The sequence below is a fragment of the Salvelinus fontinalis genome, chromosome 2 (assembly GCF_029448725.1).
Source record: "Salvelinus fontinalis isolate EN_2023a chromosome 2, ASM2944872v1, whole genome shotgun sequence".
In the NCBI taxonomy this organism is placed as follows: Eukaryota; Metazoa; Chordata; class Actinopteri; order Salmoniformes; family Salmonidae; genus Salvelinus; species Salvelinus fontinalis.
The window spans coordinates 35,956,567-35,973,605 of record NC_074666.1 but is presented as its reverse complement, the minus strand read 5'-3'; the positions used below and the strand labels follow the sequence as shown (position 1 = coordinate 35,973,605).

Sequence of the window (17,039 nt, the reverse complement as noted above, 5' to 3'; positions counted from 1 at the left end):
TGGTTTGTTTGGAAATTATGTCTGAGTGTTGGAGTGTGCCCCCCTGGCTAGTGTGTGCCCCCCATCAATAGTGTGCCATCTGATTTGCTTAATATAAGGAATTTGAAATGGTTCATACTTTTACTTTGATACTTAAGTACATTTTTTGCAATTCCATTTACTTTTGATACTTAAGTATTTTTTAAACCAAATACTTTTGGACTTTTACTCAAGTAGTATTTTACTGAGCGACTTTCACTTGAGTCATTTTCTACGAAAGTATCTAAACTTTTACTTAAGTATGATATTTGGGTACTTTTTTCACAATTTATTAAAAATATATTTTTTTTAGAAATTTGGCATCAGCGTTGCTAGCTTCATTAAAAACTGTTCACTGATTTGGGATGTCCTTGGTCTTTTCTATTTGTTAGAGTGCCTATACATGAGGCCAACTTTACCATATTATCCTGGAGGCATATTTGCAATCCCAGTCTCATTACTTTGTGTAAATAATATCTCGTAACTTTAAAAATGCGAAATTCGAATAAAAAATTAATTGCTTAGCTTATATTTCTTCTGTGGCTGGATGAAATAGCAAACAATGGGAATTCATCTTTGTTACTAATCAAATCAAATGTATTTATATAGCCCTTCTTAGATCAGCTGATATCAAAGTGCTGTACAGAAACCCAGCCTAAAACCCCAAACAGCAAGCAACGCAGGTGTAGAAGCACTCCCTGAAGAAACAGTAACATCCATACTGTAGTTTGGCAGATGTAATAGATTTCGTTCTCAGTGTGTGCACCCTTATGCTCACTGAAATCTATGCCCACTGATGAATAGCATCTCCCACTGGGCGAAATGGCGTGGAAAGGGCCTCCCGAGTGGCGCAGTGGTCTTAGGCACTGCATTGCAGTGACACTAGAGATTCTGGGTTCGAGTCCAGGCTCTGTTGCAGCCTATGTGTTCTGACCATTGCCTCATGAGTCATCCTTTTGCAGATCAATTTGCTGTGTGAACCCACTGCTGCAGAGGAAATGTCTGTTGGTGCGATGTCTCTCTCCCACCACTAGGTGGAGATGGAGCTGTACCACTGGCCTGTACTGTACCATAGTACATGAGGAAGGAAACCTGTTGGGTCACAATGATATAGAGATATGATCGCAAGCTACTCTGTTGGAACAACTGACAATGTTGTTCTATTCAGCATGAACTAGAGATGCCAGGTGTATAAAATAAGTCAATTTGACTAAAAGCGGTCTCTCCTTAGTTCACAATACAGTGTGACTTAACACTACAAACTAGACTCCAGGCCTCAGCTTTTTTTTCATAACCTTTTCACACACATTCCATTTTTGTATGGCTGTTTCACATGACCTTTCAGTCAGCCTGAGGCCTTTGTGGAAGATGGAGGTCAGGACGGGTTCAGCTCTGTCCCTGCCGAGAGCCCAGTGTGTAAGGATCGAGAGACACACCTGTGCACACACACACAGTGCTCCTAACCTACTGTCACTAATATCACCACTGACATTAGTACGGTACCCCTTGGGCTCTGCTCATTGAGGATGTATTCCCAACAACTCGGTTTGTGTATTACCATTCAGACAGTCATTAAAGTCAGGCCTATTTCTTGTCTCTGTCATGCATGTTAATTATATTAAACTGATAGCAATGCTGCCATATATGGGTTTTCTGCTGTGCTGAGTTTTGACATCCTAGGCATGTTCACACTGCACCTTAGCCCAGGGCTAAGAGCCTGCTTAGCACTTGGCTAAGGGCGATCTTAGCCTGGGGTTAAGCGAGTGTTCACACTTGCACTTTCTTAAGTGAGCTAGCACCAACCTTAGCCCAGGACTAGCTGGCCCTGCTCTGGAGCAGGGTTAGCACAGACTTTTCAGGGCTAGCCCCAGAAACACAGTCCCAAAATAGCCCGTGTGAAACAAGGTCAAGAACAACGCATAGAACTTTCACTGTCCAATCACAAAAGCTGCACTTTTGCTTATTTTGCATATGCTTGTTATGCCTGTGACACGTTCTGCAGCTATAGTATTTTGATAAGTACATTTCTACTATTTCAGCTTTCCTTCTGAAAACAGAAAACAAACTTTTCTTTTGACATTTGATTCGATATTACAATCAATAATAATAATAATAATAATAATAATATTGCATGATTTTGCCTGGATCAGAAAAGTTTGTCTCATCCGTGGACAGCATTCTACGTACAGGGGCGAGATCACATTTCAAAAAGTGCAACATTGTTTCCGATGTCAGACAGCAAGGTTTACAAACCATCACTCTTGGAAACAAAATGCTAGGCTAGAAGCAAGAGGAAATAATATCTTAAATGATTTACTTATAACATTGGTTGTGTCGCCGAGATAGATTGTTGGTCTAATGCTGTGTTTGTCCGTTAGCCCAGGGCTTTGGAATACAAGTGTGAATCCTTAGCCCATGGCTAAAGCTTAGCCCAGGGTTAACAAATGCTTGTGTGAACACAGGATAAGCTAGCCCAGGGACAGTCTTAGCCTGAGGCTAAGAACCATGCAGTGTGAAAAGGCCTCCTATGTCTCAGAGAGGACAGCAGATTGTAGCTTAGTGCTAATAGCTACCGATGTCATTCCGAGGATGTGAATGAATGCAGCACCTGCAGTGTTACTGTGAAGAAATAATTCTAGTGGTTAATTACATGGGCCTACAGGAAGTAGGCACAATGTTACCAAAGACAGTAATTTATACCATCAGTGGGTAGTGGAGGACTTCATTTCCCACAAAGCATTGTGGCTTTCTTCTCAAACTGTGTTTTGAAGTGCAGTTGTGAGCAATGTTCCCTCTAAACTGCATGCGGACGCGCAGTCCCCCGAGACTGTCGCGCAGCTCCCTGGGACTGCCGTGCAGAAGAAATATCAGCCAACAGAGAGAAGCACAAGATTGAACTTCACTCAACTTTCTAGAGCACTGCAGCAGTAATGAATGATGTAATAAGTACTGCAGCATTAATGAATGATGTAATAAGTACTGCAGCATTAATGAATGATGTAATAAGTACTGCAGCATTAATGAATGATGTAATACGTACTGCAGCATTAATGAATGATGTAATAAGTACTGCAGCATTAATGAATGATGTAATAAGTACTGCAGCATTAATGAATGATGTAATACGTACTGCAGCATTAATGAATGATGTAATAAGTACTGCAGCATTAATGAATGATGTAATAAGTACTGCAGCATTAATGAATGATGTAATAAGTACTGCAGCATTAATGAATGATGTAATAAGTACTGCAGCATTAATGAATGATGTAATAAGTACTGCAGCATTAATGAATGATGTAATAAGTACTGCAGCATTAATGAATGAGTAGGAAAGTGCATCTATAGGCTTGTGTTGCTGTTATTATTAACGGCTTGGGTTTTTCTAATATCGAAGGAATATTTCACTTTCTCTGTTCATAGGAATAACAACATGAATTTGTGTACAAGGCAGAAATAATGCGGTGTGACTCGAGTTTCGCCATCAGCTGAGATCAAAACAAGAGCTGCATGTAGCCACGTGTGCACATTTTGTTCATATTCTTTGCTAGCTAGTGAGTTATTAGCCTAGTTATAGATAATTTGTAGTCAGCAATAGGGGAGTGATTGCTTCCTACAAAAGCACAAAAAAATTAAGACAGGTAGAGCTTTTTTTGTCCTAAAGGGGCAGTGTTGTATTTTAAGAGAGGCTTGAATGAGCTATGTAGCCAATAGGTAGCATAAGTTGTCAGATTTTCTGTAATAATGGTATGGGAATAATCATGCATTTTATTGGTGGTTTCTTGCTTCAAACAACATTTTCAGTCACCTCATTCTCTGAAGGACAAGTGGATAAACAGGTTAATGTCAATGCCCTGCATGTTTTCTTTTTTTAAGTCTCATTGAATATAGACATACATTGAACACCACACATTGGCTGCTACTGTAGGCTGAATAATAGAACAGCCATTTCCATGTTAAAATCTTATGTGATGCATTTTCTCTATCGTTTTTTATGTGAGGCCACTCTGGTAAGTCTACATTATGATCAAATAGCCACTCGAGCCTACTTGACCACTTAAAACTACAATTTAAAGTGGTTACAGCCTCGGTGTTCACAGTAAACATGCACTAGAAGATGCACAGATGTTTCACAATGTTCAAGTTTGCGCTCAGCAGAAAAATATTAGAGGGAACATTGGTTGTGACCACAATGAATTACTCTCACAGTAGGAATAAGAAGTAACCCGACCCCAGACCTTGCAAGCCGGAGTTGTGCACCTCTGCAATACTGTTCTTTACTCCAGTGTTTGCGTGTGTGCGCGTGTGTGTGTGTGTGTGTGTGTGCGCGCGTGTGTGCGTGCGTGTGCGCGCGCGCGTGTGTGTGTGTGTGTTAGGGTTGAAACGCTACGTGTATTCGTATTGAACCGTTCAGTATACGGTCCACGGTTCGGTATGCACTGCGAACCGAACAATACATTAATCATAACTGGGAAAATATATATATATACACATTTCATTGTAAAAAAAAATATTATTGCATAAACTTCTCTAGGATAGGGGGCAGCATTTTCACGTTTGGATGAAAAGCATACCCAAATTCAACAGCCAGCTACTCATCCCCAGAAGATGAGATATGCATATTATTAGTAGATTTGGATAGAAAACACTCTGAAGTTTCTAAAACTGTTTGAATCATGTCTGTGAGTATAACAGAACTTATTTAGCAGGCAAAACCCCGAGGACAAATCCAGATTTCTAATTGACCTTCTTGCAGTTCCTACCACTTCCACTGGATGTCAACAGTCTTTAGAAATTGGGTTTTTTCCTTTGTGTAATGAAGAAGTACGGCCATCTTGAACGAGGGTCACTTGAAGTGTACTGTTTGTTAGAGGCGCATGACCAGAAAGCTAGCTACAGTTTGTTTTAATCCTGTATTGAACACAGATCATCCCGTCTTCAATTTTATTGATTATTTATGTAAAAAAATACCTGAAGTTGTATTACAAAAGTAGTGTGAAATGTTTTGGCAAAGTTTACAGGTAACTTTTGAGATATTTTGTAGTCACGTGGCACAAGTTGGAACCAGTGTTTTTCTGGATCAAACGCGCCAAATAAATTGACATTTTGGATATATATAGACAGAATTAATTGAACAAAAATGACCATTTGTGATGTTTATGGGACATATTGGAGTGCCAACAACAGAAGCTTGTCAAAGGTAAGGCATGAATTATTTTTATTTCTGCGTTTTGTGTCGCGCCTGCAGGGTTGAAATATGATTCTCTCTCTTTGTTTACTCTGTTGCTATCCTCAGATAATAGCATCATTTGCTTTAGCCGAAAAACCTATTTGAATTCTGACATGTTGGCTGGATTCACAACAAGTGTAGCTTTAATTTGGTGTCTTTCATGTGTGATTTCATGAAAGCTTGATTTTTATAGTAATTTATTTGAATATGCGCTCTGCATTTTTACTGGCTTTTGGCCAAGTGGGACGTTAGTGTCCCACATATCCCAGAGAAGTTAACGTGGGAAAAATATCGACATAGTAATGAAGTTGTCTTTTTTTTAACTTGAGAGCGAGTTGTCAGAAACGCGATCTGTTGCTCTAACAACATACAGTTGGACGTCTAGAGCTACCTTACTGTAAGGCTCATTTCATTACGGCAGAGTGGGAGATAAAAAGCCATGTCCTTCAAACACGTCCCATTGAGAGTAGTCACACCAGTGTAAACTTGGGGGAAGAGCTAAGGGAAGTAGTTGCAGTGTGGAAGTAGGAGAGGGATAATGTAATGATTCCTGTGACCACTGACAACGCTAGAAATACTGCAAATGCAGTTGCACTAGCTGGACTGGGGCCACAGAGCGGATGCTTTGCTCACGTTATTAATCTAGCATCTCAAAAAGCAATGTCAGTGAATCCAATCTCTCGCCTCCTAGCAAAGATCAGGAAAATGGTATCCTTCCTTCATAAAAGCACAACTGCTGCACATGTTTTCAAGACAAAACAGGAGATGCTGGAGCTGCCAAACCACAAACTAATCCAAGATGTCCCTACTAGATGGAATTCAAGCCATGACATGGTTGAGAGATACCTTGAGCAGAAAGTTGCAGTGTATTCTACACTGACTGATCAAGCTGTGAGGAAGAATATCAAAGATATTGTGACTTAGTCTGAAAATGACAAACAAGCAGAGGAAGTTATCAAAGTGCGCAAACCTCTCAAAACAGTCACAACACTGATCTGCACTGAGAACATTCCATCAGTTTCCATGGTCCTGCCTATGAAAACAATTATCCTGAAATCAATGGTGGCATCTTTGAAATTAACCAGTTAAGCTAGTTGAGAACAAGTTCTCATTTACAACTGCGACCTGGCCAGAATAAAGCAAAGGAGTGCGACAGAAACAACAACACAGAGTTACACATGGAATAAACAAGTGCACAGTCAACACAACAGAAAAAAAAGAAAGTCTATATACAGTGTGTGCAAATGGCATGAGGTGGTAAAGCAATAAATAGGCCATAGTAGCAAAGTAATTACAATTTAGCAGATTAACATGTGATAGATGAGCAGATGATGGTGTGTAAGTAGTGATACTGGTGTGCAAAAGAGCAGTAATGTAAATAAAAACAATATGGGGATGAGGTAGGTAGATTGGGTGGGCTATTTACAGATGAACTATGAACAGCTGCAGCGATCGGTTAGCTGCTCAGATAGCTGATGTTTGAAGTTAGAGAGGGAAATGTAAGTCTCCAGCTTCAGCGATTTTTGCAACTCGCTCCAGTCACTGGCAGCAGAGAACTGGACAGAAAGGAAGGCCAAAGGAGGTGTTGGCTTTGGGGATGACCCGTGACATATACCTGCTGGAGCGCGTGCTACGGGTGGGTGTTGTTATCGTAACCAGTGAGCTGAGATAAGGTGGAGCTTTACCTAGCATAGACTTATAGATGACATGGAGCCAGTGGGTCTGGCGACGAATATGTAGCGACGGCAAGCCGACAAGAGCATACAGCCAACGAGAGCAGCCGACGAGAGCATATGCAGTGTTGGGTGGTATAAGGCGCTTTGGTAACAAAACGGATGGGACTGTGATAGCAAATTAGATTTAGTCTGAGTAGAGTATTGGAAGCCATTTTGTAGATGACGTCGCCGAAGTCGAGCATCGGTAAGATAGTCATTTTTACGAGGGTAAGTTTGGCGGCGTGAGTGAAGGAGGCTTTGTTGCAAAATAGGAAGCCGATTTTAGATTTAATTTTGGTTTGGAGATGTTTGAATATGAGTCTGGAAGGAGAGTTTACAGTCTAGCCAGACACCTAGGTATTTGTAGTTGTCCACGTATTCCAGGTCAGAACCGTCCAGAGTAGTGATGCTAGTCGGGCAGGCGGGTGCGGGCAGCGAACGGTTGAAAAGCATGCATTTGGTTTTGCTAGCGTTTAAGAGCTGTTGGAGGCCACAGAAGAAGTGTTGTATGGCATTGAAGCTCGTTTGGAGGTTAGTTAACACAGTGTCCAAAGTAGGGCCAGATGTATACAGAATGGTGTCGTCTGCGTAGAGGTGGATCAGGGAATCACCTGCAGCAAAAGCGACATCATTGATATATACAGAGAAAAGAGTCGGCCCGAGAATTGAACCCTGTGGTACCCCCATAGAGACTGCCAGAGGTCTGGACAACAGGCCCTCCGATTTGACACACTGAACTCTACCTGAGAAGTAGTTGGTGAACCAGGCGAGGCAGTCATTTGAGAAACCAAGGCTATTGAGTCTGCCGATAAGAATACGGTGATTGACAGAGTTGAAAGCCTTGGCCAGGTCGATGAAGATGGCTGCACAGTCCTGTCTTTTATCGATGGTGGTTATGATATCGTTTAGTACCTTGAGCGTGGCCGAGGTGCACCCGTGACCAGCTCGGAAACCGGAATGCACAGCGAAGAAGGTACGGTGGGATTAGAAAATATTAAGTGATCTGTTTGTTAACTTTGCTTTTGAAGACTTTAGAAAGGCAGGGTAGGATAGATAAAGGTCTGTAACAGTTTGGGTCTAGAGCAGGGGTGGGCAAACTTTTTGACTCGCGGGCCACAATGGGTTCTAAGATTTGACAGAGGGGCCGGGCCAGGAGCATTTGGAGGGAGTGTTTGGGCCGGATATACTAAAGCATTAAATGTAGTGTGTGCAAACCTCATAGCACAGTAAGAACACTACAACCCAATTTATTAACTGTCTTTCAAATGTGAAAAATAGCACTTATCAGTTAATAAATTTGTCTCAAGGAATATGCAAGATATGGCATTTACATACTATTTCGCAGATACCGGGATGAGGAAATGTAAATAGATTAAAATAACATACGCACTGTGATTTATCAAGATTGCGTCTGTTTTTAATAAGTTTCAATCGAAGGTGCAAAGTTAAAGAAATCAACATTTATTGAAAAATGGAATCACTTTCAACATTCAAAACATATTATTACACAACGAAATACTCAAGCTCAATAATATCTACTTGTGTTAAACTACGCAAAATCATGGATGGATTGTCCTGACCGCGCGCTCTACAAACTCGCCACGGACGCCCTCGCCTTCACGCGCAAACAGTACACGTGTATCGTTGCCAAGCACACAGACATAGGCTGTATTAAATATCCTACCTGCAGCTGAAAATTTAAATTTAAATTAAGAGCGATGTGCGGCGTGCTAATAAAGCTACTGTACCGCTGCTGTGCGTAAATGCGCATTGCTCTTAATTAAAAGACGCACTTCCAAACTTTCCATATGCATTTTTTCATAACACAGCAGAAAAACTCACCATTTCAGTGGGAACAGTGTTGTTGGTCTCCCTTTTTTGCCAGTGCATCAAAGTCTGGAGTTAGTTTTGTTGTGGCAATTCTCAGGACAGCTCTGAGGTGTTGGTCAGTTAACTTGGATCTGTGATGGGCTTTGTTGATTTTCATGACGCTAAACGTCTGCTCACACACGTAGGTCGAGCCAAACAACACCAGCATCTTCTGCGCCGTCCTCCGGAGGTTTGGAAACGCGGTCTCGTTAAGTGAAGCGTAAAAGTCATTCAGTTTAAGAGACTTGAACTTCTCCTTTGAGACGGAGTCAGACTGAAGATCGATCAGTTCCAATTGCAGCTCCTGCGGTGCTGATTCGGGGTCTTGTGACAGGGGACAGGACACCAGTTGAAGTGACTTGTCAATTTTTTCAAAATCACAGAACCGACGGCAAAATTGTCTGTGCAGATCGTCCAGTGATTTGCAGTATTTCTTCGCATTTCGGGCGGCCTCTTTCTGCACGGCTAGTGTGGGGAAATGTGCGAAAGATTTGTTTGACATTTGCCTGGAGAATAAAACCAGCTTGGATTTGAAGGCTCTCACATTTGTGTACATGTCGTGCGCAAACTGATCTTTCCCCTGTAGCTTCACGTTCAGCTCATTCATGTGTGAAAATATGTCCACAGCAAACGCAAAGTCACAAAGCCAGTTTGTGTCGCTCAGCTCGGGGAATTCTTCGGATTTCCCCATTAAATTAAAAAATGAGCGAATCTCGTCTTTGAGCTCCCAGACTCGTTGAAACACTTTCCCCAAACTTAACCAGCGGACGCGAGAGTGCTAGCCTTTGCTAATTTGAATGCCAGCAAATAACTTGCCTTGGTACTTGACTCTTGAATTGCAGTTTGTCGGTGAAAAAAGTTCTGTTGACTCTGTAAATTAGCTGCCAACCTCTGAGCAGTAGCCGCCCGTTCTTGTGTTGACTGCTTGCTAGCATAGTTTGCATGCTTCGTGGCAAAGTGACGGCTGATATTGTACTCTTTGAAAACCGCAACAGCTTCTTGGCATATCAGACATACAGACGTTGATCGGACTTCAGTGAAGAAGTATTTTGTTGTCCACTCCTTATTAAACACTCGGCATTCGCTGTCCACTTTTCTTCTCTTTGGTCCGCTCATTTTCACAGAAGGGCTTAATGGTGACGTGAAACGAAGTGAAAATTAAAGTGAAATAAAGAGAAATACGCGCCACTCCAACAACGGTCAATGTGTTTTGAGTGTGCCATCTATTGGGGAAACGTGGGCATTGCAGGGAAAGGGGAAAGAAAGGAGGTTTTTACTATAATTTGGACAAGTTCGGCGGGCCGGATTAAAAAGCCTAACGGGCCGTATGTGGCCCGCGGGCCGTAGTTTGCCCATGTCTGGTCTAGAGTGTCATCCCCTTTGAAGAGGGGGATGACCGCAGCAGCTTTCCAATCTTCAGGGATCTCGGATGAAACGAAAGAGAGGTTGAACAGACTGGTAATAGGGGTTGCAACAATGGCGGCGGATAATTTTAGAAAGAGAGGGTCCAGATTGTCTAGCCCAGCTGATTTGTACGGGTCCAGGTTTTGCAGCTCTTTCAGAACATCTGCGATCTGGCCCCTCGATTAGCTGCGAGGGGTGCGGAGCTGTTGACCGGGGTTGGGGTAGCCAGGAGGAAAGCTTGTTTAGCCGTAGAGAAATGCTTATTGAAATGTTCGATTATCATGAATTTATCGGTGGTGACCGTGTTCGCCTAGCCTCAGTGCAGTGGACAGCTGGGAGGAGGTGCTCTTGTTCTCCATGGACTTTACAGTGTCCCAAAACTTTTTGGAGTTAGAGCTACAGGATGCAAATTTCTGTTTGAAAAAGCTAGCCTTTCATTCCTAACTGACTGTGTGTATTGGTTCCTGACTTCCCTGAACAGTTGCATATCGCGGGGACTATTCGATGCTATTGCAGTTCGCCACAGGATGTTTTTGTGCTGGTCAGTAAGGTCTGGAGTGAACCAAGGGCTATATCTGTTCTTAGTTCTACATTTTTTGAAAGGGGCATGCTAATTTAAGATGGTGAGGAAATTACTGTCAAAGAACGATCAGGCATCCTCGACTGACGGGATAAGGTCAATATCCTTCCAGGATACCTGGGCCAGGTCGATTAGAAAGGCCTGCTCGCAGAAGTGTTTTAGAGAGCGTTTGACAGTGATGAGGGGTGGTCGTTTGACCGCGGACCATAGAGGATGCAGTCAATGAGGCATATTGGAGGTGTATTTGGAGGGCAATAATATATAATATCTAGGAGGGTGCCCATGTTTACGGATTTAGGGTTGTACCTGGTGGTTTCCTTGATAATTTCTGTGAGATTGAGGGCATCTTAGATTGTAGGACTGCTGGGGTGTTAAGCATATCCCAGTTTAGGTCACCTAACAGAACGAACTCTGAAAATAGATGGGGGGCAATCAATTCACATATGGTGTCCTGGGCACAACTGGGAGCTGAGGGGGGTCTATAACAGGCGGCAACAGTGAGAGACTTATTTCTGGAGAGATTCATTTTTTAAATTAGAAGCTCGAACTGTTTGGGCATAGACCTGGAAAGTATGACAGAACTTTGCAAGCCATCTCTGCAGTAGTTTCTGCAGGGTCAAGCCACAGATACCACAGGAGCCAACCCCTCAAGAGACGGCAGACAACAGGGGTTCTCCTCCAGAAAAGAAGTCTGCCATGGCTGAGCTTTTTGGGGGGGTTGTTCACGACCCAGGAGCAGGGAAACAAGTCAAAGGTCAAGGTCATAGAGGAGGAGGTGACCTCATACAGGGAAGTGGAATGTATTCCCCGGATGCTGATCCACTTACATGGTGGAAGACCAAAGAGTTAATATACTTTCATGTTGCCATGTTAGCAAGGCACTACCTGGCTGTGCCTGGGACCTCTGTCCCTAGCGAGAGGGTATTCTCCACAGCAGCTGACATTGTCACAGCAAGCCGATCTGTGCTCACTGCAGATAATGCGGATAGACGAATATTCTTAAAGAAAAACTTGAAAATCTGATAAAAATGTTTATATTTCTTTTCAAGTAACCAGTCTTAAGTGGTCCTATTTTGTTTAAGACACTGCTATGTGACTTAATTTTGATATATGCTGCTGGACTATGCACTCGTGCTGAAAATCTGTTTTAATTGACTATTTTATTTCTGTTTTAAATTACTATTTTATTTCATGTTATAAGGCAGGCACAGCTGTTTTTTTTGTCCCTTTGTTTCCATATGCTCCTGGGAATTCAAGCTACCCATGTTTACTATTATAATAAATGGAAAATATCGAACTGTGACACCACCATATCGTCCTGAACCATGAGTTTTGTGAACTGTTTCACCCCTAGTGTCTGTGAGTAAATGCATGTGTGTACGGGACTCACCCCGGGCAGCAGGTCCTCTGGTGGGACGGGGGAGATGGCCTCTCCATCAGGGCCGCATGCACACAGGCTGGGGGAGATGGTGGGGGACTCGTCTATGAAGGGCATGGTCTCTGAACCGTCCTGACTCTTACGATCCTCTGCTGCATCACCGTCATACCCGTCTGTGTTATAGTTGAAATCTGAAGGAGAGAGAGGAGAGGGGTTAGGATACAGTGTATAAAGAATGATGGGAAACACAGACCCATGTTGAAGACAGAGTAAGATGGAGAGGGTGGGGGGAGAGAGCGAGAGAGAGGGTGGGGGGAGAGAGCGAGAGAGAGGGTGGGGGGAGAGAGCGAGAGAGAGGGTGGGGGGAAGAGAGTGAGAGGGTGGGGGGAAGAGAGGGTGGGGGGGTGGACAATGAGAGCGAAAAGGGAACTAATGTGGGAAATGTGTAGGCTGGACATTCTGGACAAGATAGATTGAACCTGTCCCACAACAAGCTGGACACAGCTGAATGAATACTGTAGTGCAAAAACTAGTATGTTATCCAGGGCTATAGGCTACTACAGAAGAACTACTACAATACAGAGCAGCTGTGGCATTACTAGATAATGCCATTGCTGAGGATACTTGAATAAGCACAAAAGCACATATAGTACGAGTCAAAGTTTTCAGCACACCTACTCATTCAAGGGTATTTATTTTTACTATTTTCTACATTGTAGAATAAAAGTGAAGACATCAAAACCATGAAATAACACATATGGAATCATGTAGGAAGCAAAAAAGTATTTTGACATTCTTCAAAGTAGCCACACTTTGCATTGTTGACAGCTTTGCACACTCTTGGCATTCTCTCAACCAGCTTCATGAGGTAGTTATCTGGAATATATTTCAATTAATAGGTGTGCCTTGTTAAAAGTTCATTTGTGGAATTTCTTTCCTTCTCAATGCATTTGAGCCAATCAGTTTTGTTGTGACATGGTAGGGGTGATATACAGAATATACTGTAGCCCTATTTTGTAAAAGACCAAGTCCATATTATGGCAAGACCAGCTAAATAAGCAAAGATAAACGAGTGTCCATCATTACTTTAAGACATGAAGGTCAGTCAATCAGAAACATTTCAAGAACTTTGAAAGTTTCTTCAAGTGCAGTCGCAAAAACCATCAAGCGCTATGATGAAACTGGCTCTTATGAGGACCGCCACAGGAAAGGAAGACCCAGAGTTACCTCTGCTGCAGAGGATAAGTTCATTAGAGTTACCAGCCTCAGAAATTGCAGCCCAAATAAATGCTTCACAGAGTTCAAGTAAGACACATCAACATCAACTGTTCAGAGGAGACTGCGTGAATCAGGCCTTCATGGTCAATTACTGCAAAGAAACCACTACTAAAGGACACCAATAAGAAGAAGAGACTTGCTTGTGCCAAGAAACACGAGCAATGGACAATAGACCGGTGGAAATCTGTCCTTTGGTCTGATGTGTCTAAATTTGAGATTTTTGGTAAGAACAGCCGTGTCTTTGTGAGACGCAGAGTAGGTGAACGGATGATCTCCGCATGTGTGGTTCCCACCATGAAGCATGGAGGAGCTGGTGTGATGGTGCTTTGCTGGTGACACTGTCAGTGATTTATTTAGAATTCAAGGCACACTTAACCAGCATGGCTACAACAGCATTCTGCAGCGATATGCCATCCCATCTGGTTTGCGCTTAGTGGGACTATCATTTGTTTTTCAACAGGACAATGACCCAACACACCTCTAGGCTGTGTAAGGGCTATTTGACCAAGAAGGAGATTGATGGAGTGCTGCATCAGATGACCTAGCCTCCACAATCACCCAACCTCAACCCAATTGAGATGGTTTGGGATGAGTTGAACTGCAGAGTGAAGGAAAAGCAACCAATAACTGCTGAGCATATGTGGGAACTCCTTCAAGACTGTTGGAAAAGCATTCCAGGTGAAGCTGGTTGAGAGAATGCCAAGAGTGTGCAAAGCTGTCATCAAGGCAAAGGGTGGCTACTTTGAAGAATCTCATATAAAATATATTTTGATTTGTTTAATTATTTTTTGGTTACTACATGATTCCATATGTGTTATTTCATAGTTTTGATGTCGTCACTATTATTCTACAATATAGAAAAGTCAAAATAAAGAAAAACCCTTGAATGAGTAGGTGTGTCCAAACTTTTATCTGGTACTGTATATAACCAATGTACTGTTTTGTAAGATGTAACTAAGACAAAATGAAACAGACTGTGGGTATTGGGTGCCTACAATACCCAACTGTAGTGTGCGTAGGTCGCAAGCCCATAGTAAGTCAATAGAGCTAACTGGCTAGCTACTACTGTTATCTAGCCAAATAATTGTTAGCTAGCTACCCACGAAGAATTGACATCTACCTTGGATAACATTGGTTTTAGTTAATTTTTGCCTGTTATACTATCTGGTTAGCTACATTATTACGATTCACATGTAGCCAGCTGATAGTTACAGTATGAAGTAAAACATTTGCTTTCTGTATATCTTGTTTCATCTCTATTGCCATTGTCCTGGCTAGATGTAGGAAGGTTCAGTAAATGGGTAAGTCCATCTTCAGTCAATATGGTTACGTGGCTAGCTAGCTAGCCACAAAGAATTGATATCAACTCTCCCGTGCATTACATTAGTTTTAGGTCATTTTTGCCTGTTAAAACTAGCTGGCTGGCTGGCTAGCTAGATTACAATGACTCGCATATATCTATCTGATAATTATGAAGTAATATGTTTGCTTAGAGTATATCTTGTTTCTTCTCTATTGTTGCCATTGTCCTGCCTGGAAGGTTCAGTGAATGGGGAGGTGCAGCGTGGGGTAATACAGTAGGGGGAGTGCTACTGCTTCTCAAATGTAATGTTTTTTTGTGTTCTCCACACTCTCGTTCTCACAAGAACGTACTCAAGAGAATGTCCTCGGACAATGAGTGTGGAACACGGTAGTATGCATATTGAGAAACACCCTGTGTGTTCCCATGAATGTCTAGGCCCTTCAGCTAGAGAGACTCTGGCTAGAAAGCCTCTCTCCACAACACACAGTAGTATTGAAAGGATCTAGCTGTGATGACCAAATAGAAAATTAAAGCAGTGTCAGAGAGAATTTGAAATCCTCAGTGGCATATAGGCCTACATAGACAATAGAGGCCTAATATGAACCGGACCCAGAGGGGCGGGACCAATCCATCTGTCAGTCACTGACGTGGTTGACAACACAGCCAATGGACCACCCACCTGTCACTCAACTACCAGATCCTCCCCATACACCACAGGGGCTTGCCTGTGTTGCCATGCGACGCGTCATGCCATCTGTTTTGCTGGGTGACAAGGGCATGAGAGCCAGCTGACTGAGAACAGGGCTATAGAGACATTCTAACTGCAGTCATATGGCTTTACATGCTTTATTAAGCACTGCTTATTCAAAACATAAACCTTCTGTACATGACTGGTAATTCAGACTCATGTGAAGCCCTATGGACCCCTTTATATTCCACAGTGTAAATCTTAATACAGCATCATTGATTTGTAATAAAACGTGAGACCAGCAGCCTGTCATCGTTGCCAGTATTGGCTATTAAAATATTGCCATTGTGGTGTCTGGTAAGTAAAATATGGCAAGGAAAATCACATGACGGGGAGTTTACTTATTTTGTACGTAATGTTGCTGCTACCATCTCTTATGACCGAAAATAACTTCTGGACATCAGAACAGAGATTACTAACCTCGAACTGGAAGAAGCTTTTTTCTTTAACGAGTCCGACAAGAAGGATATACTGCTTTCCCGGGAACAGGCCGAAATACCCGTCATTTGCGAGAAAAACAGACAGAGAAAAAGGGGGCTGAGGTCGGGCTGCCTTCTGAGAATTCGTAGGCGAGCGAGTAAACTCCCACTGCCATCCGTTCTATTGGCCAACGTGCAATCATTGATTTTATTTTCCAATGACCTACGATCAAGATTATCCTACCAATGGGACTTCAAAACTAATATCTTATGTTTCACCAAGTCATGGCTGAACGACGACACGGATAATATAGAGCTGGTGATATTTTCCATGCACCGGCATAACAGAGAAGCTACATCTGGTAAGATGAGGGGTGGGGGTGTGTGTCTATTTGTCAACAACAGCTGGCGGGCGATGTCTAATATTAAAGAAGTCATGAGGTATTGCTCACCTGAGGTAGAGTACTTTATGATAAGCTGTAGACCACACTATCTACCAAGAGATTTCTGATCTATATTATTCGTAGATGTCTACTTACCACCAAACTGATGCTGGCACTAAGACTGCACTCAAACAACTCTAATAAGGCCATAAGCAAACAAGAAAATGCTCCTCCAGGAGCGGCGCTCCTAGTGGCAGGGGACTTCAATGCAGGCAAACTTAAATCCGTTTTACCTCATTTCTACCAGCATGTAACATGTGCAACCAGAGGAAATAAAACTCTTGACCACCATTACTCCACACAGCTCTTCCCCGCCCTCCATTTGGAAAATCTTAGCATAATTATATCCTCCTTATTCCTACTTAAAAGCAAAAACTAAAGCAGGAAGTACATGTGACTTGCTCAATACGGAAGTGGCCAGATGACACGGATGCTACGCTACAGGACTGTTTTGCTAGCACAGACTGGAATATGTTCCGGGATTCATCCAATGACTCTCTCTATACCATTTATATTTCATATACCTTTGACTATTGGATGTTTTTATAGGCACTGTAATATTGCCATCCTAATCTAGGGAGTTGATAGGCTTGAACTGACAAACAGCGCTGTGCAGCAAGCATTGCTAAGAGCTGCTGGCAAATGCAGTAAAGT

General features: G+C 42.5%; 1 protein-coding gene across 4 annotated transcripts in view; it reads right to left on the bottom strand.

Annotated features, from left to right (window-relative positions):
• LOC129817750 (active breakpoint cluster region-related protein-like) overlaps positions 1-17,039 on the bottom strand; it is a 218,147-nt gene that overhangs the window by 125,351 nt on the left and 75,757 nt on the right. For 3 of the 4 annotated variants that reach the window (XM_055873278.1, XM_055873287.1, XM_055873297.1), the window contains exon 2: positions 12,207-12,385. In XM_055873278.1, the coding sequence (XP_055729253.1) occupies positions 12,207-12,385 (179 nt within the window). Of the gene's footprint in view, positions 1-12,197; positions 12,386-17,039 lie in introns of all 4 variants that reach the window. The other variant, XM_055873322.1, reaches the window with a different exon arrangement.